General features: G+C 43.0%; 1 protein-coding gene across 4 annotated transcripts in view; it reads left to right on the top strand.

The window, feature by feature from the left end:
• Positions 1-5,051: 5,051 nt before the first annotated feature.
• The window catches only part of SHTN1 (shootin 1), a 70,961-nt gene continuing 50,944 nt past the window's right edge, over positions 5,052-25,068 (top strand). Inside the window, exons 1-3 of one of the 4 annotated variants that reach the window (XM_081192983.1) lie at positions 5,052-5,157; positions 11,022-11,074; positions 16,634-16,694. In XM_081192983.1, the coding sequence (XP_081049109.1) occupies positions 5,100-5,157; positions 11,022-11,074; positions 16,634-16,694 (172 nt within the window). In that variant the 5' untranslated portion in view covers positions 5,052-5,099. Of the gene's footprint in view, positions 5,158-5,431; positions 5,522-5,572; positions 5,716-9,811; positions 9,832-11,021; positions 11,075-16,633; positions 16,695-25,068 lie in introns of those variants that run through there. The other 3 variants (XM_081192986.1, XM_081192984.1, XM_081192985.1) reach the window with 3 other exon arrangements.

Genomic DNA, 25,068 nt, shown 5'->3' with positions numbered 1-25,068 from the left:
AGGATCACCTAATCCAACCCCCTGCAATCCAGGAATCTCAGCTAAAGCATCCAAGACAGTTGATCATCCAACCTCTGCTTAAAAACCTCAGATGAAGGAGAGCCCACCACCTCTCATGGGAGTCCAATCCCTTGTCAAACAACTCTTCCTGTCAGAAAATCCTTCCTGCTGTTTAGTCACAATCTCCTTCCCTGAACTTGAAGACATTGGTTCAGGTCCCACCCTTCAAAGCAGGAGAAAACAAGCTTGCTCCCAGGGGCGGAGGAAGGGGGGTGCGGTGGGTGCAGGCTGCCCCGGGTGTCACCACTGGGGGTGGGGTGACAAAATGCCGGTCGGCACTCACTACGGGGCCTGCAGTGCACCTGAGCCACGTCTCTCTCCTGGGAGAGATGCGGTGGCTTGGGAGCGCGGGCTGGCTCTGCGCTGCCCAAACGGTCCGCCTGCTGCCTCCCCCCCCCCCCAGCTGTAAGGCGGCTGAATGTGAGGAGGCAAGCAGACTCCAGAGGCTCCACGGTAAGCCCCGCCCCATGGGCAGATCGCCCTGCCCTCGCCCCACCCCTATGGGCAGCTTGCCCTGCCCTGGGCACGCCGCCCCAGGCACCCGAGCTGCTTCCTCCACCACTGCTTGCTCAGTTTCCCATGTTTCAGTCCTTTAGATATTTGAAGATGACTATTGCATCTCCTCTCAGTCTCCTCTTTACCAGGCTAAACATAACCAATTCTCTCAACTGTTCTTCATAAGGCTTGGTTTCCAGATCCTTGATCATCGTGTTGTTGTGTTATATATTTTGTGTTTTTATACTGTAAACTGCCCTGTGTTCTTCAGATGAAGGGCAGTATATAAAATTTAATAATAATAATAATAATTATTATTATTATTCAAACTACAGTGGTACCTCCGGTTATGTACTTAATTCGTTCCGGAGGTCCGTTCTTAACCTGAAACTGTTCTTAACCTGAAGCATCACTTTAGCTAATGGGGCCTCCCGCTGCTGCCGCGCCGCCGCTGCGAGATTTCTGTTCTCATCCTGAAGCAAAGTTCTTAACCTGAGGTAATATTTCTGGGTTAGCGGAGTCTGTAACCTGAAGCATATGTAAACTGAAGCGTATGTAACCCGAAGTACCACTGTACTCACATGACACATACAGTGCCAGTCCAGGGCGTTATTGGGAAATAAAAACAGGTGCTGCCCACCACTGCCACCACCAGAGGGGCTCCACCCTCAAAGCTGGAGCTGATCTTGGAGAAAACTGTGGAAAGAAAAGGCAGCCTGAACCTTGCTTGTTGTCTCTCTCTTTAGTAATTTGGCTATGAAAAGAAGTCCACTCAGGAAATCTAATGATTCTTGTACAAGGGTGTGTGGGTGTGGGTGTGTTTTTGTGTAAGGGACACACAAATACCCATTTACATATAAATATATATTATGCTTCCTTCAACGGCCCGGAAGATATGTACATGTTATACTAATTCTGACATGGTAGAAACACAAGATCTGTGCTTATGCTGTGTAGAAGTATACATGAGCATCGCAAGTTGTGATTCATTTCAGAAATAATCTAGTTTTTTAACAAACAGGCAAGGGGGTGGCCTCTCTTCTGCATTTCTGAACCACAGTTCTCTCCACCACAGTAGTAAAATGAATATGTTAAAATGCAGATTATGCACTACTATTCGAAAATTCCCAGTCATAGAATAAATATGTTTTTAGATAAGAACATATTTTAAAGCTGCAATCCTATATGCAGTTATGTGGGAATAAGCTCCATTGGATTCAGTAGAACTTACTTCTGAGTAGACATGCATAAGCTTGTGCTTGGAAACACCTCATAGATTGAATCACAGCCCTGTAATGCCTCTGAATGAAAAGAGATAGATACCATGCTGCTACATATTGATTCTTCAACAGACAGTGTTGTTTAAACATCATCAATTCAGTTTGTCTCCAGTGCTGAAGATCAATACATCAGACAACTCAGTAAAATGTGCTGCAAATTACTTTAACTCCTCTATATGAAGCTTGCCTTTTATTGCTGTTTGTTCCTCAATGTTTATTTTTTAAATGATTTTCTCCCTTAACTAGTGCAGTTTAGTATTCTCAGCTGCAGAATTACAGGCCTGAGAGTATTGTTTGTGCAATCTTTTCCAGTCCCTATTTGTTCTATATATGTGATCCATAGTGCAATGAGCATGTTTACTCAGATGCAAGTCCCACTTTTTTTTAATAGGGCTTATTTCCCATGTAAGTGTGAAATATTGCAACATGATAGCGTAATCCTATGCATGATTACCAAGAAGTAATCCTACTATGTTCAGTGGGCCTTACTCCCAGGTCTGAAAGTAAGCCTAAGTGCCTTTATGGACACCTACCTGGGAATAAGCCTCACTGAACACGATGATACTTACAGATGTGAAAATCAGTATATGCCCCATTAGGAAGAGAGCTGGATCACTGAATCCTTGGCATATGTCCCTTCATTTCCCTCTAAACCCCCTCCTGCTCTGTTAAATGGGGGTGTTTCCCTAAATCAGAGGTTTGCAATGAATACAAGAAAGATAGTAAAACATTTTGCAAACTTGAAAAGATTGCTACACAAATGTGCAGCAGTGACAGCCTCTCCCCCAAGATGTTCTGCTCAATTAGTTACTGCTAAAATAATACTTAAATGGACAGACCTGGAAAAGTTCAGATGCCTTTGTGCCAGAACACGTAACAATTTGATGCTGTTGCCTAGTAGATTTTCTTTAAAAAAATCTTTATTGGAATTTGTAATGCTAGCTCTGTGGGTTGCTTTCATATGTTGACTAATTGGTAGTCTGCCGTTTCATCCTGAAGTTGTAAGATGTCATGCCACGAGCTGAATAGGTCATGACAAGTCATGATTTGACCTTCTGATGAGTCAGCCACTCAGTAATCTTGAATGCCTATGCCTCTTATATGTGCCATATAGTATTTAACTTACTACCACCCCCTTCTTTTTAAAAAATGCTGTATCTCACTAGTACATCTTAGAGTCTATCAGTAAACATCATCCCACCTTTACAACCCCCACCTATGATCCCCCTGAAGCAAGCACACACTGTTTGTCCCATTAAGGCTACTTAAATCCCACTGAAGTCCTGAACAGCCCCAGTCAACCCTGCCCACCCCATTTTTATGTTTGAGTAAAAATGCTCTGGATCAGACTTGGGCCTAAAACTTGCCAAAGTCCCATATTAAATTCCCCCACAACTGGGAACATGGTGGCAGCTTCTTTTCCTGTGATAACGGGTGAGGAGGAAAAGATTTCTCTGAGCATATTGTCTGCATAGAGGAGGGCTGGTTAATATATATAGCCTTTAATCTATGTCTGGTAGACCTGTAGATGGTGTTTAGTGAAAAAGGTTTGCAATGGAATATGTCAGTTCATTTGTGTAAATCTGCCATTTAAAATTCTTTTTTTGGGGAGGGTTGTTGCATTCCATACCTACAATATACATTACCATGATCTTATTTATGTCCTGTAATCAGTGCTTTTTTTCTTTAAAAATGTTTAGGGGTACTCTCATTTTTACTCAAGAAAATCACCATTTTATGGTTCAAATCGAGAAAAATACAGTAAATGGAAAAAAGTACAAAGATTCACAAAATGCTTAGGGGTATGCAACCGTACCCGTGTCCCCCCAGAAAAAAGCACTGCCTATTATACACTACAAATTTTCACATACAGCCAAGACGTTTGCAGTTCATTTCGGGGTTATTAATGTTTAGTATTAAATGGATATAAAAACCGGCCCACTACATGCTCTTTTGACCCTCGCCCACCATGGCTTATTTGTGCCAGCTGGGAGTGGGGAGTTAACTGCGTGTGTGTCCAGGGAGTGGTAGTGCAATCATTTTCTGCTTGTTTGATATCTCAATGGCTTTTGATACTGTTGACCATGGTATCCTCCCTTTCATTTGTTTTCCAATGGTTCCATTCCTATGTATGGGACCAGGTTCAACACATTGGGTGGAGCTATGTGCACATCTCCTGTATGCTGGCCATCGTTTGAAGGGAGGTGGGATGAGGTATCAAGTTCATGACAACCAGGTCTGCTTCTCTGTTATATCTAAATGGGTAGAGGCCATGGCTCTTTTGAACTGATGCTTGGATGCAATGGTGTGCTGGATGGAGCCCACAGGTGAGATGGAATCCTGATAAGATCAAGACTTTGTAGGTGAGTGGTTCCCAGGTTTGAGGAGTGCCTGTTATCAACTTAGATTGATACTCCAACTATATGCTTTCCTGATCAGGGATAGCTTTGCTACTGTGACTCGTGTTGATAACAATCTCATGAAAAACTTATGCACTTAATGTGGGGCTTCCCTTGAGGTTGCCTGGAAGCTGTAGCTAGTGCAGAACACACCTGCTGCTAGTTAGTTGAGTAGAGTACCTTGGCATGCACATACAGTCATATCTCCTTGCGAATGCTTCATGTGGCATTTTTTCAGGTTAAAAACGTGGCAAACACGTCACTCTGATTATGGACTTTTCGGTATGTGAACAGCACCGTGGAATGGATCCTGTCTTTTCCTTCAAAATGATAGTAAGATTTCACCGCACACTGTGTCCATGAACTCCCTGCCCTTCCTTTGTTTAACTGGGCCCATCCAATTTAATTCCACTGGGACCTTGCAACCACCACTGGGAACAGTGTGTGGCAAATATTTTGCAAGAGATGTAAAAGATGAAAGCTCACTCATTACCAAAACAGGAGTAATGGCGAGAATAGAGCCATAACAGAAATGGTCTGGGCATGATCACTACATGTCCATGACATGTTTGTCGTTTTGGGGGAAGCAAACTTTCTCTCTCGCTTCCTTAAAAAACAAACAAACAAAAACCTGGCTTCCCTCCTGCCCTATACGAACAGGGCGAAAGCGGCCGCCAGAAGGAAGGGCATCTGCAAAAGCGGCAGCAGCAGCAGTAGCGCGGCGGCCGCTCGAGGGCTCTGCCCGAGCGCACGCGGCCAGCCTCTCCGCCCCTCTCGGCGCTCGCAGGTGAAAGCGGCGCCTGCCTGACGCGCTCGGGCGGCGTTTCCGGGTGCCGAGCCAGACGCTCTCGGGCGGCCCGGCAGCATGAGCGGCTCCGAGGCGGCGAGGCAGCTGGAGCTGCTCGGCGGCCTCAAAGACCAAGGTAAGCCGCGCCGGACGAGGGCGAGGACCGGGGGGGCCAATGCACCGGCCGGCCGCTCCTCCTGCAGCGCCTGGGCGGGAAACCGCAAGAGGCTCGGGGAGCGGCTGGCGCGCCGCTGCCGAAACAAAAAGCACCCGGGCGACCTGAGCGGCGCTTGGCCGCCCGCCTAGCGAGGACCCCCTCTGTGGGCGGGAGGTCGTGCCGCGCTGCGCTGCCCTGGACCAGGGACGCCCCGCCGCCCAGTGTCAAAGGCGGCAGCCAGACGGCGAGACGCAGGGTGGCGGGGGCGAGGGGAGGGGACGCCGCGCGCGCGCGCTCCTCGCTCGTGAGCTCCGGCAACCGAATCCACCCCGCATTGGAGCTGGTAGGGAGATGGGTCCCCCTCCCCGGGGAAGCGCTTGCTAATAGGGCTGGCGTCTCTGAACCCCGAGACCTGGAGGCAGCTCTTCCACCCGCTCCACACACACACACACCCAACCGGATTCGGAAGATTTCCCGTTTGCCTCCTTGTTTCTCCCTGCAGGAAAATGTTGGCAATCCTCTCTCCTCGGTTGCCGGGTAAATCGGGCGGGTTTGATTATTTAATCGGCTTGCGCCACCTCCTCCCATCGGCTGCAAAGGCTTATTGTTTTCTTATCCACCTGGCGCTGGAAGAGGAAAAGACGATTTGTGGGTTTGGGCGCAAGGGGTGATGAAATCCGTGGCACGTGCCTGGCTTTGTACGTCCCCTCCCCCTTACGAAAGAGCCTTATTCCCCAAAGTGAAACAATCCCTTTTTCCCAGTTGGAAGGGTTCCAAGAAAACAACGTTCGCCTGGTGTTTTTACCTTCCCCGCAGCAAAGCGCAAAATGATTCAGACTAGGGAGTCTCCCCACTAATTGAGCAGAGAGCTGATGCTCATATAGGAAGGCAACTTTTAAATACTGTACATGCCTGCTGCTGGTTAAAATTTAACTAAAGGAAGCATGGAGTAGTGGTTATAGTACTAGGCTAGGATTAGGGAATCCCAGATTTCTAAATCCCCATTCAGTGATGAAACTCACGGGGTGGCTAACTGCCAGCTAATGCTCTTGCTGCAAGAGCTACCTCACAGGGTTGTTGTGAGGATAAAAGAAGGGAACTGTACATGGGTGTAGGCAGGATTTTTGTTGGGGGGGGCAGGCCTTTTTTTAGCGGGGCCAGAACCTCAGTTTGCTATGTATTTTTATTGATTTAGGGGAGCAGCTGCCCCTCCCTGCCCCCCTTGGTTATGCCCATGGAACTATATGAGGTCCTTGGAGAAAGGGGAAGCTTTAAAATATCTATCATCTAGTAGAATTGGGTGGTGGTCAGCATGCATCCCTGCTTCTTCCATCTATTCTTCCATTGCCTATTCAGGCAGTGTCAGCTCTAGTTTTCGGCTTGTTTTAAACTTCAAGCCACGTTACCAGCCTCCTGTCAGTTCTGTGCATGCTGATGGGACACCCTGGGCAGCTTGTGGCATCTGAAGGTTTTCGCTGTTGGCATTTGACCTCATAGGGAGTCAGACTGTTGGCCCATCTAGTTCAGTATTGACTACTGTGGTTGACAGCAGCTCTCCAAGGTTGCAGACATTCAAAATCACACAATTTTATATTTTGTGGAGAGCAGGATCTTACCTACGGTCACATTTCCTACTGCCCTCCCCCTTCTGCTGTCCATGCATTTGGGGAAAGTTTGAAAAGGGAAGCCGTGCATGTCTACAGAATGGTCATTCAGAACATGGTTGGAAATCATGAGGTGAAAGAGCAGGCTTGCCTTTTCAGGCATTCCCCCCGGTGTACGGATATCACAAGGTAGGGCTCGCAGGGGATATTTGGGTGCCTGCTCTCCGACTCAATGCAGTGATCATAGAATGTCTGAACAGAGTTACTGTTCTAGGCCAAATTGACGTCATAGGTTTGAAATACAGTGGTACCTCTGGTTACGAACTTAATTCGCTCCGGAGGTCCGTTCTTAACCTGAAACCGTTCTTAACCTGAGGTACCACTTTAGCGAATGGGGCTTCCTGCTGCTGCACGGCCGTGCAATTTCTGTTCTCATCCTGAGGTAAAGTTCTCAACCCGAGGTACTACCGGGTTAGCGGAGTCTGTAACCCAAAGTGTTTGTAACCTGAGGTACCACTGTACTATGATGCCACTTTGAACAGTCATGATTTCCCGCAACAAGTTATGGGAGCTACAGTTTGTTAAGGAGAGCCCTCTTCCCCTCATGGAACAACCATTCTCAGAATTCCATGGGAAGAAGGATTGTTAAACTACTCTGGAAGGTTCTGGGAGGGCAAGTAGGAGCCTGCTAACAGCAGCTCTCAGAATTCTTTGAGGGAAGCCATGAATGTTTAAGGTGGTATCATAATGTGTCAAATGAATAGTGTGAATGTGGCCCTAAGGTACGGTGGTACCTCTGGTTATGAACTTAATTCGTTCTGGAGGGCTATTCTTAACCTGAAACCATTCTTAATCTGAGGTACCACTTTAGCTAATGGGGCCTCCCACCACCGCCGTGCTGCCACTGCACAATTTCTGTTCTTATCCTGGGGCAAAGTTCTTAACCCGAGGTACTACTTCCAGGTTAGCAGAGTCTGTAACGCGAAATGTTTGTAACCCGAGGGACCACTGTATAGGGAGTGGCAGGAAAACATTATCAAACACTTGCTGTATTACAGTATTTTACACTTACCAGAGAATCTCAGTAGAGGAAATCATAACCAGGATAGAATGTGGAAAACCTACCCTCCCTTTAAACTTTGGAGTCATCCAATGTCCCATCAGCTCCAGTCATTATCACATATTTCTACATGTTCACACATCAGCTGCCCACATTTACTGCTGACATGCATCCCCTGAATGTTGGTTTTTCCATTTTTATTTTTTTTAAAAGACACTTGTGAATATAGAAGTAGCCAAGTATCTAGCCTTCTTTTGCGTGCTGGATACTTCTGATTGTTGACTGGATACTTCTGACTATTAGAGTTTAGTTCCCAGGTCCTTTTGATTTCAGGGAGATGGAGGATGCGAGTCATAAATTCACGGAGAATAAATTAATGGTTGATAGAAGATAAACCACAGGCTATTTGTCTCAATGACTATTTGGAACGTTCATGTGCAGAGACAGTATGTCACTGGCATACCATGAATGAGCAGCACGCTGGTGGTAAATAAATCAGGAAACCTTGACTTTATATTGCGTATGAACCATGGTTTATTGCTTCCTATCTATACCCTAAACTGTGGTTTGCTGCAGGCTTATGGAAGTTTGTGTTTTAGGGAGCAACAAACCACAATCTGATTTTGACACAATTATGAACACAAAGCTTCCTGATTTGTGCACACTGCTTTTACTAGGAGGAGCAAAGTGAGAGCACTTGAGCAGTTAGTGTCAGGATGCTGCCTGTTCAGGCAAATCAAAGATGCTTAGAAAGTTGATGCTGTTTTAGTATTATAACTTTTGTATGCTTTTAAGTGTGGTTATATTTTTGTTTTGCTTTATCTTTTTGTAAACCATTTGACTTTTTTGTTTTGTTTTTTACAATAAAGCAGTGTATACATGTATGTATGTATGTATGTAAATAAATAAATAAATAAATAAATAAGATTAGCCCTTGTTTCCCCCCGTAAAGAAATGTCTTGTTTCTGGTGGGCCTCCTAGTACTTATTTGGTTGCTGGGATTCTTACAAAGAATGTTGGACTAGTTAAACCTAAATCTAACTGTGTGTGGCAAATAGCAGTATATTCTTTGGATCAGTTAACCCAGATTACTTTGTGCGTGCCCCAGCAGATCCTGTATAGGCACTTAATGCTTTATAAATTTAAAACACAGATGAATGACACCTTGTGGCTTCTAGGCCTCACAAGGCTGAAGCTACCTCACTCCTTTTTTAAAAAAACAAAGACCTAAGAGGCTATTTGTACTGTAGCCACAGACTCCTAGGCATGTCTTCTCAGAAGTCAACCCCATTGAATTCAAGGGGATTTAACGTGGGTGGCGCTGTGGTCTAAACCACAGAGCCTTTTGTTGTTGTTTAGTCGTTTAGTCGTGTCCGACTCGGGCTTGCCAATCAGAAAGTTGGTGGTTCAAATCCCTGTGACGGGGTGATCTCCCGTTGCTCGGTCCCTGCTCCTGCCAACCTAGCAGTTTGAAAGCATGTCAAAGTGCAAGTAGATAAATAGGTACCACTCTGGCGGGAAGGTAAACGGCGTTTCTGTGTGCTGCTCTGGTTCGCCAGAAGCGGCTTAGTCATGCTGACCACATGACCCGGAAGCTGTACGCCCGCTCCTTCGGCCAATAAAGCGAGATGAGTGTCGCAACCCCAGAGTCGTCTGCGACTGGACCTAATGGTCAGGGGTCCCTGTACCTTTTTAATTCTAAGAATCTGCATAGGCTTGCAGCATGAGTCCGTGAAGTCTAGCACTTCTGTTAGCCTTTTATACTTCCAGAACTTCTGACTTTTCGCCTCACACTAAGGTTACCTTTATAAATACTTTAGAAAGTGCATCAATAATTAATAGGTGTTCTGAATGTGTTGCAGATGAGACATTGTCAGAAGGAACAGTTTAAAGCTGGGCAGAAGACATGGTACAGGAATCATCTTGGGCTCCGTGACAACTGGTTAATCTTTCATGGAAAATGTCTCCACATAATTTGCTAAGCAGCAGGTTAAAGTCTGACTCACTTTTTTATATAAAAGCAGATCACAGAGTGATACCCAGTTGTGTGTCGTGATCAGAGTAGACCCACAGAAATCAATTGACAAGTCCAAGTCGGGCATCACTCATTGGGTTCATAGTGCCTCTATAGTGCTAGAATTACACATGCCTGGCAAAGACTTTTCTATTCTTTAAACATCTTTTTAAAACGTAATCTCAATATTATTTAATTTAGGCTCTTCTAAACTGACAGGGATTACCTGGTTTTAGGTTGTGTTTGGGTGTTTTTGCTCCTTTTGTATGATTAAATTGTTCAATATTTTCCCCTTGACTTGAATATTGGCTGAATTGTTTGTATTTTTTATGGTTTTACTTCTGGTTTTAGATATTAGCGTTGTATGTTGCCCAGAGACCTCTTGTATGAGATAACAAATAAATATAATAACGAAATAAATAGATACCTGCAATTTCTATGCAAGATTGCTTTTAAATTCTGCCTTTATTTGTTATTAGTTTTAGTGTTTCTGTAATTTTGTTGTTGATGTAAAGCTCTCCTGCGAACATTTTAAAGGGCAGCTTATAAATGTTATAATAAATAAGCACATGATTTGCAGCTGGACGTGTGAACTGAACCTGCTAAAAAGCATTTTGTTTGTGGTAACAATATCAAAGTTATATGTATACTGTCATAACTGTGACTGTGTGTGTGATGTTGTGTGAACCATCCTACAGTTATGCACCGCTATGCACACCTTGTGGGGAAAATTAGAAATCAGTAATTAAAATTAAGTTGAGGCTATAAAGTCAAAACACCATTGGTGTTGCAGTTACTGAAGATCTAACTTCACTCATGATGTGATTATACCAGCTAGTTTGATTGTGAGAGAACATGAGTTCAGTAATGCAAAATTTCTAAATAAAGGGTATATTCTGCACGAGTAACAAAATGACTGGATATATGGCATCCTAAATGTCTTTTAATTGCTTAGATAAGTCTGTGATGATTCTATGATACTACCTGAACACTCTTTTAAAGTCCTGTATAAATGCTATGTGTTATTCCAGTAAGCAAAGTGATCTTTATTATAGACTTGCAACATGATGTTTGCAGCTGTAAAATTTATGGATGTTTTGAAAGTTAATGAGATTTCTATGAAGAGCACCACCAAGATAACTTTTTATGTATCTTGTTTTTGTAGCTATTGGTGAATATGAAGATCTAAGAGCAGAAAATAAGAAAACAAAAGAAGAGGTTTGTACTTGTTTTCATGTGATATAAAATATTGTCTAATTATTGATTTTGATGGACCTTGGCACAATTGGCATTTCCCCTTACAAATATTTTATCCATATGAGGAAGTATTTGCAGCAACTTCCATAACCATAGTAGTACTTTGGTACCACTGTGATGGTGGAAATTACTGGTATGTATATCTGTGTATCACCAATTTGCTTAGTAATTTTGTCCTTTATTTACTTATTTGATTTATACCTGCCTTCCACAAAAGGAGGCCAGAGCAGCAGCACTAAAACAGTACTATTAAAAAAGTTCTAAAAACAGTTTAAAAATACTATTTTAAAGCATTCACATTCTCTCAGTCAATGATTTCCTTTTGCCAGATTCAATGTTTGTTCAGCCATCAAATACTTGGCTAGACAGGATTGCTTTTAAATTCCTCTTAAAAGTCAGTAATGAGGGAGACAGATGTACCTCTTCAGGGAGCCACCACTTAGAAGGCCCTGTCATGAGCCAATGCCAACCAGCAGCTCCCAGCAGTGGCACAGTGTATAGTCATACTGTATATGTATGTCCCAGTGGATAACAAGGCCATAAACGTCTACTTAGAAGTAAGCCCCATTAAGTTCAGTGGGACTTTCTCCCAGGTAAGTGTATCTTGGATTGCAGCCATAGAATGAGAACTGCCAAACTTGATATGTTGATATAAGAGAATTCTCGTTGTAGTTAGCTATAGTTGACATTGCCCGTATTTAGTTCAGATAAGAAAATTTCTCATGCAAGTTTTCAGCAGAAACCAGTAACAAAACTACTTCCTTATTTACACAGTAATTTCAGACTGCCACCACCACCACAATGTGCCTCTTAGATCATGATTCCTATCCTAATCCTGGCCTGGATGCAGTTTGCAAGCCGGAGCACACACTGCAATCATTTTCTTCTCCTGCCTGTTAGAGGTGCAAAGCAAAAACCAATATCAGGTTTCTTGCAAACTCCTCCCTGCCCTCCCACACAAAGAAATGGGTAGAAACCTAGTGCTCATGGTGGTTACTACAGCAAGTGAAACAGTGAACTATGTGGAATGACTCCCATCACCATTCCTCCCCTCCATCTGAACCCAGTGCCCTGGTCTAATTTAGTGGGAAGGTCTGTAGCTCATTGGGAGAACATCTCCTTTGTATGCAGAAGATCCCCAGCATCTACAGGTAGGCTGGGAAAGACTCCAGTCTTGAAATGTTGCAGAACAACCTTCAGTCAATGTAGACAGTACTGAACTGGATGGGCCATTGGTCTGAATGAGTATAAGGCAGCCTCCAACATTCCATTCCTAAAAGATGGTCTAAAGTTGCTTGTGGATTGGATGACTGTGAATAAATAGAAGCTTAATTTGGACAGGATGAAGAAATAGCTCATGGTGAGTGGTCCCAACACTTGGGGAGTGATGGCAATGCCCGTCCTAAATAGGATCACACTCACCCAGAAGGGGCAGCTTGGGAGTGCTCCTGGTAGATGTCCATGCCAAGACGATGTCCACAATCACGTTTTATCATATTCTCTTGATTCGTCAACCACATCCCTTCTTAGACGAGAGGGATTTGGCCACTTGTTGAGCATCCTTGGTTTGTAGTCTAAATGTGAGGTGCTGTTTCTTTTAAGCTGTGACCCTATACCCACTTTACTGGTAATGAGCTTTGTTGAGCTTAATGGGACTTAAGTGAGTAGATATGTCAAGGATGGCACTGGTTTAGGTCTGGCACCCTCGAGGAAGCATCTTCTCCCATACGTACTCTATTGCCTTTCGAGATCCAGTACTTGATGGGCCATCAGAATATTAACACCCATAAAGCAAGTTTCCCCTGTGGTCTCCCAAAGTTGTGATAGCTGAGGACAGAATTTGAGAGCTCGTCTTTTTTAGATCAGTTTAAATATTTTTCTTTCTTTTTAAACAGGCTTCAAGTTAATGTGGCTTGATACTATTGAGGCTTTTATTGCTGCTGTTGGGTTTTTCCATTTACTGTTTTTGTGATTGCCTTTATTGTGTTGTGAAACTTGTACTGAAAAGTGGGCAATTAATCTTCTAAATGAACAATTGTTTGACCAACAATGTCAGTAGGTGAATCTTGCTGTGCTCCCCCTTGCCTTTACTGATGCATTGTGGCTGGGGCTTTCCAGGCGTGTGGGTTTTGTCATTGCAACTTCCTAATTCATAATAATTATGTGTCCTGTACTCTGTTTACATGCCATGATAAGCCATAAACCTTGGCTTACCACCAACAAGCACTTTGCTCAAGCACACTGTTGAATTGTTCCTGTGTCACTCCACCCTTCATGGAGCTGGGAGCAACAAACCACAAGCCTTGGTTTACTGCAGGGTTTGAAGGGCTGTCAGGAGACATTCTTCTCTTTGAAGGAGGCCACCATCTGAAGGGTCATCCAGTCCTTGTCCAATTTAAGATAAGCTCTACAAGAAGGGAGAGGGCCTTGAAGTTGTCCATTATCAGTTGGCACCTGGACAGAATGCACTATATTTCTGTTTGAATTATAAATTTGCACCTGTAAATATAAATTGGCATATGGAAAGGCCTTTTGTGTGATGAATTTTTTTGACAGTAAGGGGCTACCCTAGACTAGTGTACTAATGTCGCAGATAAAACTATGAGAGGAGGCTACAGTGTTGTGTAGTCCTCTCCCCACTTTCCAGCTCAAAACAACTTCTTGTAAGACTGCAGTACACCCCTACATCATCAAGACTAACGATCGTCAACACTAACCAGAATTGCTATCTGAATCAGGTTTTGAAATTGATGCAGATTTGCACTCCGTAGCTGAGATGGAACCTGATACGAGTCATTGATGTAATGCTTTGCCATGGTTAAGGCTGACAAGGGAATGTTGGAGGAAATTCATGTTGCAGGGGTTGGGAAGTGAATGGACATGATTGTGACTAGCTCCTGATCTTTTAACAACAGTTAAGAAAACAGTGGCGTTAACATCTGCACTGAGACAAATTTTAAGAGAGTCAGAATAAAAAGTCGTTGGTTATCTCTAATCCATATTTCTGAACTTTTTTTTTTTGCACATTGCATGTTTCTGTTCATGGAAATAACCAGTTTCTGTTCCTAGAAAGCTATACATTTGCACTGGTTCCTTTTCTTGATTTCCATTCACAGTCTTCTCATAAAGTAAATACAACATACTATTGATTTACAGCAAAACTATCCATATATTCAGGCCTCTGAGTCTGATCAGTATGAACCACTGACATGAATATTTCGTCTTCTCTTCCATACCCTAAGAGGGTTTGTCTTTTTGTGGATGTTTTTGTGTGTTAAGATTTGAGAAAAGAATACTACTTTGGAGGCAGGGGCAGCTGGCACCTCCAGAATTGCTGTCCTTGACCATTCATTTGCATTCTAAGACATAAAGGGCTTCTTCTTTAATATATTAAAAGGTAGAAACTCCATTGTTGTGGCAGGCATATCTGGTTTTTCAATGAGACATTTTAATTCTATCTTCTCCCACAGTTGCTTATCATTTTGCTTTATTTCAATGAATGGATATGCAGGCTGCAGTCCTGAAATTTCAGTAGAATTTGGATTTTGCTAGGTTGAAATAACAGCTAATGTTTTCCAAACTCAAGTCTTTCTTTGACAGTTACCTTTGTATAACAATGCCTTGAAAAGCTGCAGAGCACAAATTAGATGTGATATGGGAGGTCTGTGATTTTTCCAGGTTGTCTTTCCCTGGCCTGCCAGTAAGAACTATGAGGCTTGTGGGAGCTAGGGGCAGGGCCTTTTCAGTAGTGGCCCCACACTTTTGGAACTCCCCACCCAGGGAAATTTGTATGGCTTCATCATTGCTTGTTATTATTCCCTAAAATGTGCATAGTTGATGGCATGTGTCAAAAAAATGGCTACTGATGTCTACTAACTGATTTTTAGTTGAATTAGTGTGTGTGTTTAAAATTGTAAGCTTCCCAGATGACCTGTTTAACGGAGAAGGGGAGGAACTTCAGAAAGTTGTTTGCCAAACTGCTCTCTGAAGTGCCTGCCCCCTCCATTAAACACAGCTGCAGTGAGGTTTAATGGAAGGGGAGGAGGTGCTTCAAATAACAGTTTGACAAACTTCTCTCTGAAGCCCCTCCCTTTCCTTTGGAGGGGATAGGGAGGTTTTTGAGAGCTGTGAGGGGGTGAATGTTGTGTAAAGGGAGGAGGGTTGGCCAGGTGATGGGAAAGGGCACTGGCAAAGGGGTTGGTGAGCAGAGCAAGCAGGGTCAGGAATCCTTTGTTAATAAACGAACAAATAAAGGTAAAAGGAGATATGAGCATGGTTCAATCAAATTTCGAAGTTGCATGGTGGAGAGAGGATAGACATTTCCCCACACTAGTATTCCAGTCAACTTCTCCCGCCACCCACACCAAACAAAGGCTGCTGTTTTTCTGGTGCATCCCCCCCCCCCCCGTAAGGCAAATATCAGTCAGTATAAGTGGTGTGATTTATATTGTGGAAACTTGCTCTTTCATTTGATCAGTATATATGCACATAGAAGGTGAGGATAGGTCTCTACTGCCTGATTTGTTTACCCATTCAAGGGATTAGTTGAACTTTGGAAGAAAAGGTGAGATACCCTAGGACAATTAGTCATTCTTGAATAGCTTATAACTGACTGAATAGATGTCATTCAAATGAAAGTACGGTCATGGCATGCTAAGGTGGGTGTAATACTTTGCGATTACAAGTAATGGGTATAGAGGGAGGAGGACTGAATCACCCAAGAATTTGTCTCTGTGGGCAAGGAAGGCTTGTAACAGCAATTCTTAACCATCCAAGTTTGATGAGTCTGAGCATCTGTGATTGTATAAACAAGCCCTAGAGCAGTGGAAGAATATGCTTTTTAAGGGCTGTACAAGAATCCCCTTGGTGTGCTTTGTGGCCCTGAATCAGGGCTACACATCCCACCCTGGATTCTTCTGCACAACAGTTGAGCGGGTGTGCATTAAGAACTTTTTGAAAAGGTTTGGATGCTTTTTGTAAAAAGGTAAAGGTACCCCTGCCCGTACGGGCCAGTTGTGACCGACTCTGGGGTTGCGTGCTCATCTCGCTTAAGAGGCCGGGAGCCAGCGCTGTCCGAAGACACTTCCGGGTCATGTCGCCAGCGTGACGAAGCTGCTCTGGCGAGCCAGCGCAGCGCACGGAAACGCTGTTACCTTCCCGCTATAAAGCAGTACCTATTTATCTACTTGCACTTAGGGGTGCTTTCGAACTGCTAGGTGGGCAGGAGCTGGGACCGAACGACGGGAGCTCACCCCGCCGCGTGGATTCGAACCACCGACCATACGATCGGCAAGTCCTAGGCACTAAGGTTTTACCCACAGCGCCACCTGCGTCCCATAGCTTTTTGTACTAGAGTTTAAAAACCAAAAGCAGGAATTGGCTCCAAATTACCATTTGCCTTTCTTTAAAATTTGGTTTTAGCTTTACCCTAATTCCTGATCGTTGTTTTGCTTTCTGTTGATTATGTGGAAGTTGATTTAATTATTTAATTTCTGAAAATGCCATTTTATCTTCCGGCAGTGTGACAAAATCAAGCAGCAGAGAGATGAAGCAGTCAAGCAGTTGGAAGAGATTCAGAAAAGTAAGTAGTGTTTTCCAAAGGAATAAGGGTTCTTTGCTAACAGATCAAATGGGCAAACACCAGTTAGCTATTTCTGAGTACCTTTTGTGTTGTGACTCAGATCTAACTTTTGGAAATCTGTACAGTAATTCAGTTACTCTGGGGTTTTACCCTCACAGGTTTTTAAAAATTATTTTTTCATTTTCAGATTTAGCAAGGAAAGAAAAAAAAGAGAAAAAGAAAAAAGATTAATTGAAATTTAAAAAGAGAGAGAAGATTAATAATAATGTACAAAAATACTACTAATAACAGTAGTCCAATTAAACAGAGTAAAATACATTACACAGAGTGATTATTAAAATCAGACATTCTGTCAGATAAGAGTTTGCTCCCCTGAGGAATTCAACTTACCATCCCCACAAACTTTTCTCCTTAACATTCTCCAAACTTGTCCCCTAATAAAAAGTTAATCAGGTACCCAATCGATCTCTCAACTGGGAGATTTAAATCTTTGAACAAGGCTGCTCTTAAGTCCTTGTGGATTGGACAAACCAGTAAGTAGTGTGGTACTGACTAGGTGCGATACGCTTGGCCCAGGAGTGCCAACTTAAAATACATTTTGGGAGGGGGGGAGGTGGTAAGCCCTGCTGCACATAATTGATCACATGACACAATGCACACACACCATTTGAATGGCAATGCCCATCAAACAGAAGGGGGGGCACCCCTCAAATATTTTACTGAGCAGGCCGAAGTGACCTTGGCCCCTAGGAGTTGGCTCCTATGGCTTGGCCCTACAAAGAAACGGGTAACTTGGAGGAGGTGATCTTTGTTTTTGGTTTGCATTACCATCTCTGCTTCTTTAAGGTCATGCTCAGGAATGGGCAATGCTAATATTCTCATTGCCTTGGGCCGGGTTTTAGTGAGGGGTAGCAACAGTGGGATAGACTTGCCCACTTCTGCCTTCTCTGAAGCCTATTGTAAGACCCCTTTGTGTCCCACAATTCCTTTGGCACATACAGAAACCTCAAGAAAGAGGGTCACTTTCTCCCCACTTTGCATCATATTCTTTCCCTCCTCAAAATACAACATGAAGTAGTCCTAATAGTCCTCTTGTGGGATTTCCATTTCCCTGTTGTAGCTGGTAAAATCTTCCAGATGTTGAACCGCCATGAAAATGTGTAGGAATGAAAGCAAAAGCTGAGACAGGTTGAGAGGCAATTTTATGGCAGTCCCTTGAAATTATCCTTGCTCTCTACCCACAAAAAATGCGGAAGATAAAGCTTGACAAGGATGACCTTTTCTGGCACATTAGGCACAAAGTTTTTCCTAGCAGGGATTCTGCCACCCCCTCTGCCACCCCTCCCCTGCTTATGAGAAGCATAAGTTGATGGAACTGCAGTTATGAGAAAGATTTTATCGTCTAAGTTTTAAAGGTAATTGTAGAGCTTTGAAAGCATCATTTACTTCTTTCTAAATAAATCGGAAGCAAGCTGCATATTGTTTTTTCAAAAAAGTTATCGTAGGGCACACAAATGCTGTTAAAAGTAGGCAGACATTCAAGTGGTATAGATCTCCCTGTCACAAAGATGCAGCGATGAGGAATTTCTGCCTGTTTTGCAGACTTTTGAAAACAATAAACACTGTTTTTGTGATGTAATGCGAAAAACATACGTCAATATGCTTTCTAGGCACTTGCAACCTCATGGAAAACCTACATTTCAGTTCTGACATGGTGAAGGCATCACCAGTTCCACTTACATTTTCTGGTCAAAGAATCACTTCTGTTTACTGTCTTATTGCAATCTTCCTTCCTTCCTCTTTCTTTCTTTCTTTCTTTCTTTCTTTCTTTCTTTCTTTCTTTCTTATCTGTATAGGGGAATGAAATATTCCTTTAAATACTTCCATTTGGATAGCATTACTTGGGTTGAAAAGTGGCAGGAGTATTTGTTCTCCAAAGGACTTATTCTTTTATAAGTAAAATTACTTGAAACAAATACACTAAATGCCAGCTTTTGCCTCCTTACTTTCAACATTTGTCAACTGCTGAAGTATTTTTATTTTTTAATTTTTGGAATACCCAGAATGCTAGCCAGGGGCTGATAGACAGAGAACATCTTCTTTAGTTCAAAGAATTGCAAGGAAAAGAAATCTCTGCCCTTGCCCTCTTTTATTTACATTTTACGTTTATTCATGTGTGCTTTTGCTATTCTTGCCCGCATATGGAGGGTTCTAATTGGAACTGGCTGTGACGGCTGTGTGGAACTCTTCCTTTGAATATCTCTGTGGTGGGAAATGGGGTGGGGACCCAAATTCAATATATTGGAGAAGGCTTGTTTGCTTTGCTGTCTAAGGCTCAGGCTGCTGACTTCTTTATGAAGGATCAAGCACATCTACATAACCAAATTTAAAGTGGGTATGATGATGTCTCCCACTGGCGCAAGGAACAAATATGCTAACAACTCTCCCCACCCCCCACCCCCTCCACCAAATATCCAGTTTTCCCTCTTGTGTGATAATGGTTCTATTGATGCCATGTGGTGTCTGGAGGTAACAAAGCACAGCTAATGGGAGTGGAAAGCCCTCCCGTGAATAGCTTCTCAAGAGAGGAGATGACAACAGTACTGCAGCCTGTTATGTTAGGTCTCTGTCACCATAGTATGTTTTGTTGCAGTATTAGGCATTAGCAATAGAGGGTTAAAAGAAAGAACCTGCACCTCATACATAGATGACAAAGAAATTTACACGGCTGGGGTTTGCGTCAGTTCATAAATGCAGTAGAAAAACCTCCAGTGAAATAGTCCTAAACTTTAAGCTGTTTTGAAATAATCTGGTGGAGTGGCTATATGTTGAGGGGGGGAAAGGCCTAAGTCAAATTCCTGTGAAAAGAAGTGGAAGGAATAGGGCAGGCACACACAGACACCTTGTGACTTGTTAATATGTGCTAGTGATACTGGGAATTCGAGAGCCTGGCAGAAAATGTCAAGGAGTGGAGTCTTAAAATTTGAAAGTAATATTTGCTCTTGTAAAATGCCGTGGGTTTTCCTTTATCTTCCTTTTCATGTGCTTCACCCCCTCCCTTTTTAAAAAAAAGAAAGGGGGGAAAAAGACATACCTTGTAAACATAGCGATAAAATGCCAGGAATATTAGGATTTTACAGCAATAATGGAGCCCATTATTTAAACGACAATATAAAAGGCAATTATATTGATGAAGAGCTACACGGGCTTTGTGTCTGTGAATAAACTTGGCCTGCGCTCAGCTTCTATTTGTTCTCCCGGCATAAACACATATTGTGCGTGATTCCTGTTTAATGGGGCCCAGTCTGTATGCCAAGCAGCTGCATTTTAGGCCCTATAGCGTGATTTCATAGCTCTCTGAAAATTGGTTCTATTCAGCAGAAGAGATAGGAGGTGGTGGTAGGGGGGGAAGCTTCAACACACAATCATTTCTTTTCAATTGGAGCCAGAAAGGTTGATGACAACATGACCATTGTGTGATAATGATAAGACCACTAAGGATCTGTACTTCTCATCAAGGCTTTCACACAACAGCAGATACAATTTAATTCACTGCTCTGTCAGCAGTGCTGATACCATTATGCCGTCTGTCTCCACAGTTATAATCACTGTCCTCCGAGAAATGCAGTTGAAATGATCTTGAGCAGTCAAAGAAACTCTCAATTAAGGCTGCCACTTCCAATGTGTCAGATTGTGTCTTATGCACTTGGTACAATTTTCACTTCCAATCCTGTTTATTTACAATGTCGGCCAGTAATTACGCTTAACGTGTCATTTAGTGAGGGTGCCCCTGCCAAGGAGATTGTTGGGTGCTGCAGTGCCATTGAGGGGGAGTTTCTTGCAGTCAATGCCATCAGCGGCTTTTAGTCCCTGATGGGATGCGGTAGTAATGTTGATAATGCAAGTATCACGCTCATCAAGTCATAATTAGATGCCACTCAAATGTGCCACTTGTAATAACAGTGTTGATTCATGTTTTCTCGGCGACTGCAACTACTAATTAGTTAAGTGGTTTTTGGTTGGCCTGCATTTGCTGCATATTATTATTACCCCTGAAAAAATGTTGAGGTTGGAGAGGTTTTTGGCCACTTAGTGTTGCTTTATGAATTTTAATATCAGCATAATAAGAACTTTGGACAGTCTTAGGAAGGGTGTGTGTGTGTGTGTGTGTGTGTGTTCAGATACATTTTACCTTTGGAATTTAATCATAATTGCAGGTTAACTAATCTTTAAATGAACCATGAGGTCTTAAAAAAAGAACCCTTTATATTTTACATGAAAAATCTAGTTAATTTTCACCTCCTACCATTAATGTAAAGTGACCCTTTTTTTTTTAATGCACTACTCCTACCCTTTAATGTAAAAGGAATCAGAACTTTCTTGGCTAACTTTATGAAACAACAAAGCAGCTTTTTGGACAAATGCCATGTAATCACTTCTTCTTTTCTTTTGACAGTGGATTAGACAGATGTCACAACTCGGTGACACATTATCAATAGCTTATTTTTTCTGTTTGTTGTGATTCTTCAGGCTGGAATGCATTCTACGCTACCATACATCCGGGTACCAAACCTGAACTACCTGGTCTGTGTATCTGCATAAAACACGCTGGGTGAAATTCAGTGGTGTCTATGTATGGACAAAATGGACATCTGCTTGCACAATGGGACTTCCCTTTCCTTTTCTCCCCAGTGCAGCTCCCTGAAGCTGGGGGTGCAGAAGCCAGCTCATACAATGTTGAATTTTCCCCACATTTCCAAATGTACATTTTACACATTGAATTATACATGTACAACCTGTTTTGTGTACACTTAGAAAATTGTAACGTGCCAGGTTGGTGTGGTAGAAGACTACAAAATACCTTCTTTAGCAGGATCCAACCTATGAGCTTTGCTTTCTTGGCTCAACATCTTTAGATTTCTAGGGCATTGAAGTTGGTTTTCCATGCAGCCTGATCCTGTATGTGTTTATTCAGAAGTGATTTGCACTGAGCTCAGAGGAGCTTCCTTCCAAGTAAGTGGGCGTAGGATTGTGGCCTAAGAGAGGTTGGCTGATGACCATTTGTTTTATTATTCTTGCCTTCCACTGCAGCATGTGGCAGAGATTATTTGCGGCATTTCCCCATGCTTTGCTCAACTCATTCCATTTTCTGACAGTATGTCTGCAGCGCATGCAGTGCTTACTCCTGTTCTTGGCTTATGACACGCTGCCAAATAGGTAGCCTGGGTTGACCTAATAGAAGATAAACCTCTTAAAGTACAGGGCTTCTGTGTTCTTTTGATTATTGGATCCCAGGGCTGAGTATTTCCCTTGGTGTCTCTGTGTTTCTACCTCATCTACATGGGAAACTACTGCCATGTGTTGGTTTTCGAGGCCCAGCTATAACAACACATCTAGGCTCTTGCGGTGTGTCTGTGTATATCTCCTTCGGTTAAGGCTGTTTTCTTTCATCTCTCTGGTGGTTCAGTGCCAGATGCTGACAGAACACGAAACATAAATAACAATTATAGCAAACAAGAGGGAGAAAGCCATTGGCTTCTTATTCATTTTCGAGCCATAGCTCACAGCACTGTTTCCCCACCACCACCAATAAAGCCCCAAAGGGCTTGGATTCAAGAGTGAAAGAATCATAGAACTGTGCTTCTTAAATTGTGGTGCCCAGAATTGGACACAGTACTCCAGGTGTGGTCTGACCAAGGCGGAATAGAGTGGGAAGAAAACACATCAACTCTAGTATCCCATAACGATACACAGTACACATAAGAAGAGCACTGCAGGATCAGGCCGGTGACCCATCCTGTTCTCACAGTGGCCAACCAGATGCCCTGTGGGAAACCCATAAGCAAGACATGAAAGCAGGACTTGTGATTCCCAGCAACAGATATTTACAACTTCATAACAATATCATTTATATGCAGTTGGGTAACTATCCTACAACTGGAGGCTGCTTTTATTCTGAAGTTTTCTCATTTGGTTTGGAAGATGAGACAGTGAGACTTATGTATTCAAGGCAGAGATATAAATGTTATAGCTCTGCCCTTGGGCATATACAAGGGCAATCTAATGCATGCCTACTTGGGAATAGGTCCTACTAAATACAATGAGTTGCTTTCAACCAGTGCATGCCCCCTAAATCTGTTCTGTGGGGTTTTCCCAACCTTCCCAAGCGGATTTGGGGATGCCGCGGGACAAGGAAAGGGTGAAAGCAGCAGTACATAAACATAAACTGTTCTGTTTGCACATTTTTAAAGTTAAATACCGTATTTTTCTGTGTATAAGATGCACCCGTGTATAAGACAACCCCTATTTTTTAAACCCCAAATTAAGAAATTAAGTTGTTTAGCTTTGGGGGGAGGGGGAGGGAGGTCCCTATCGCCAATTGCTCACCCACCTTCCCGCCACTGCCGATCACTTGCCACAGCCACTGCTGATTGCACACCTCGCCACAGCTGCCAATTGTCTGCCAGCTTGCCATCACCAACAGCCCACCCGCCCACTTTCCACAGCCGCCAATCGCCTGCTTGCTGCTGCCATTAATCGCACGTCCCCTCCCCCTCTGCATTCACTATCTGTGTATAAGACGACACCCAATTTTTCTCCTTTTATTTTTTTAGCAGAAAGCATCGTCTTATACACAGAAAAATACGGTACCACCCGGTGGAACTCCTTAGTAAGCATGTAAAATATTGCGATGTAAATTGGATGGCGGTGATGGCAGTTGTTTGTTTAAATATTTATACCCAACTTTCCATTTAAAAAATGCTCATGGCAGCTTGCAATAAATTTGGAAACAAAATTTCACCGAAGAGTTAAAGAATTCTTAAAGGCACTTAGAAAGGTTATCTTTAATGCCTCAAAATAACTTAAGCAATTTTATCAAATATGTGTAAAATATCATAGACAGTAATGGGAAGTCAGGTTACAGATCCAGCAGTCTGGCCAGAAATATGGGTGCTTCTGAAGAATAGTCATGTGTGACCTTCTATGCCAAAGCTTCAATCTCCAAGTAAGGCTGGAAGAGAACCAGAAGCAGCTCTCTTTCCATTGCTTTCCTGGCTTCCCAACACTGTTGCTGCCACTTATGGACAGGGTGAGGGGTGGGGAGCTCAGTGTGGTACAGTGCTTAGTGGCAGGAGTTTTGGTTGGCTGCATAGCCGCCACGCCTCACCCCCCCGCTCCAATCTCTCTTGGTAAGCAGCAGTGTTGAGATGCTGGGAGGGCAACACAGCCCCACCCGCTCTGTGCCACTGGCCACTCCTAGAGAGAACCCTGCCTGAAACCTCAGCAGGCTCAATGTAAACATTACTGAGTTAGACTGGCCAGTTGGTCTGACTTAGTATATGTTCTTAGTTATGTTCTTATGAAGGAAGAGAGTCCACTCTCACAAGTGTCACCCCTGAATCTTTGCATCTTGAAAACTCTGTTGCACCTTTCAGCCAGCTTTGGGGACTGGAATTAAGCCATTTGGGGCAGAGTTTAGGCTTTAGGAAATATTAAGCTTTGAAAAAATATATAGAAAGCTAAAAATGTATTTAAAAACCTTTATTTATAGAAAATAATTGTTTTCCCTGCCCTTCCAATTCCTACTGCGGTGTAGTGGTTCAACAGGATCCCGGGAGACACGGGTTCGGATCCCAACTCGGCCACGTAGCTTGGGCTTCGTCACTGTCTCTCCGCCTAATCGACCTCACAGGGTTGTTGTGATGATAAAATTGGGGTGGGGGAGAACCATGTGTGCCAGTTTTGAGTGCTTGGAGGAAAGTTGGGATATAAATGTAATCATAACAACAACAGCAATTAGGATGATAAAAATTAGTTTGAAATTATTTTTGTGTTTGCTGTAATATATGCTATAGGAAGTGGGAAGAGGAAAGTAAGAAAATGTGATTGTTATAAGAATGGAAGGCATGAGTTTTGATGGGGTGGTGATTTGGGGCAGGGAGGATGAAGGCAAGCATGCAGAAGTAGAGGTAAAGTAGGACTAGAAATAATACAGGATGCACTTTGGGGAGAGGTGAAGCACTGGGAAAGAAGAGTTAATGTTTAGTAGGTTCTGTTAGGAATTTCAGACTGCAATCCAGTGCTGTCTCTCTTGGTAATAAGTCCCATTAAAACAGTGGGCCTTCCTTCCGAGGCAGTCTGATCAAACAGCCATAGGATCAGATGGGAATCCTGTTTCTCCTTGTATTCAAAACTTTGGAAATACTATGTATCATTTTTGACCTTAATGTTTAGTTATTTTTTTAAAGCATTCATAAACATCTGGTCCTTTTATAGATATGTTTTGCTTCATATGGATAAAGTATTAGCTTTAAAGAAGTAGTTGACGTGGAAGTTGAATTAGATTTTCATAATCATAGGATGAATGATCTGA

This window comes from Podarcis bocagei, assembly GCF_964188305.1.
Source record: "Podarcis bocagei genome assembly, chromosome: 4".
Classification (NCBI taxonomy): Eukaryota; Metazoa; Chordata; class Lepidosauria; order Squamata; family Lacertidae; genus Podarcis; species Podarcis bocagei.
Note: the sequence above shows the minus strand (reverse complement) of the source record. Positions and strands in the feature narration are given on the sequence as shown.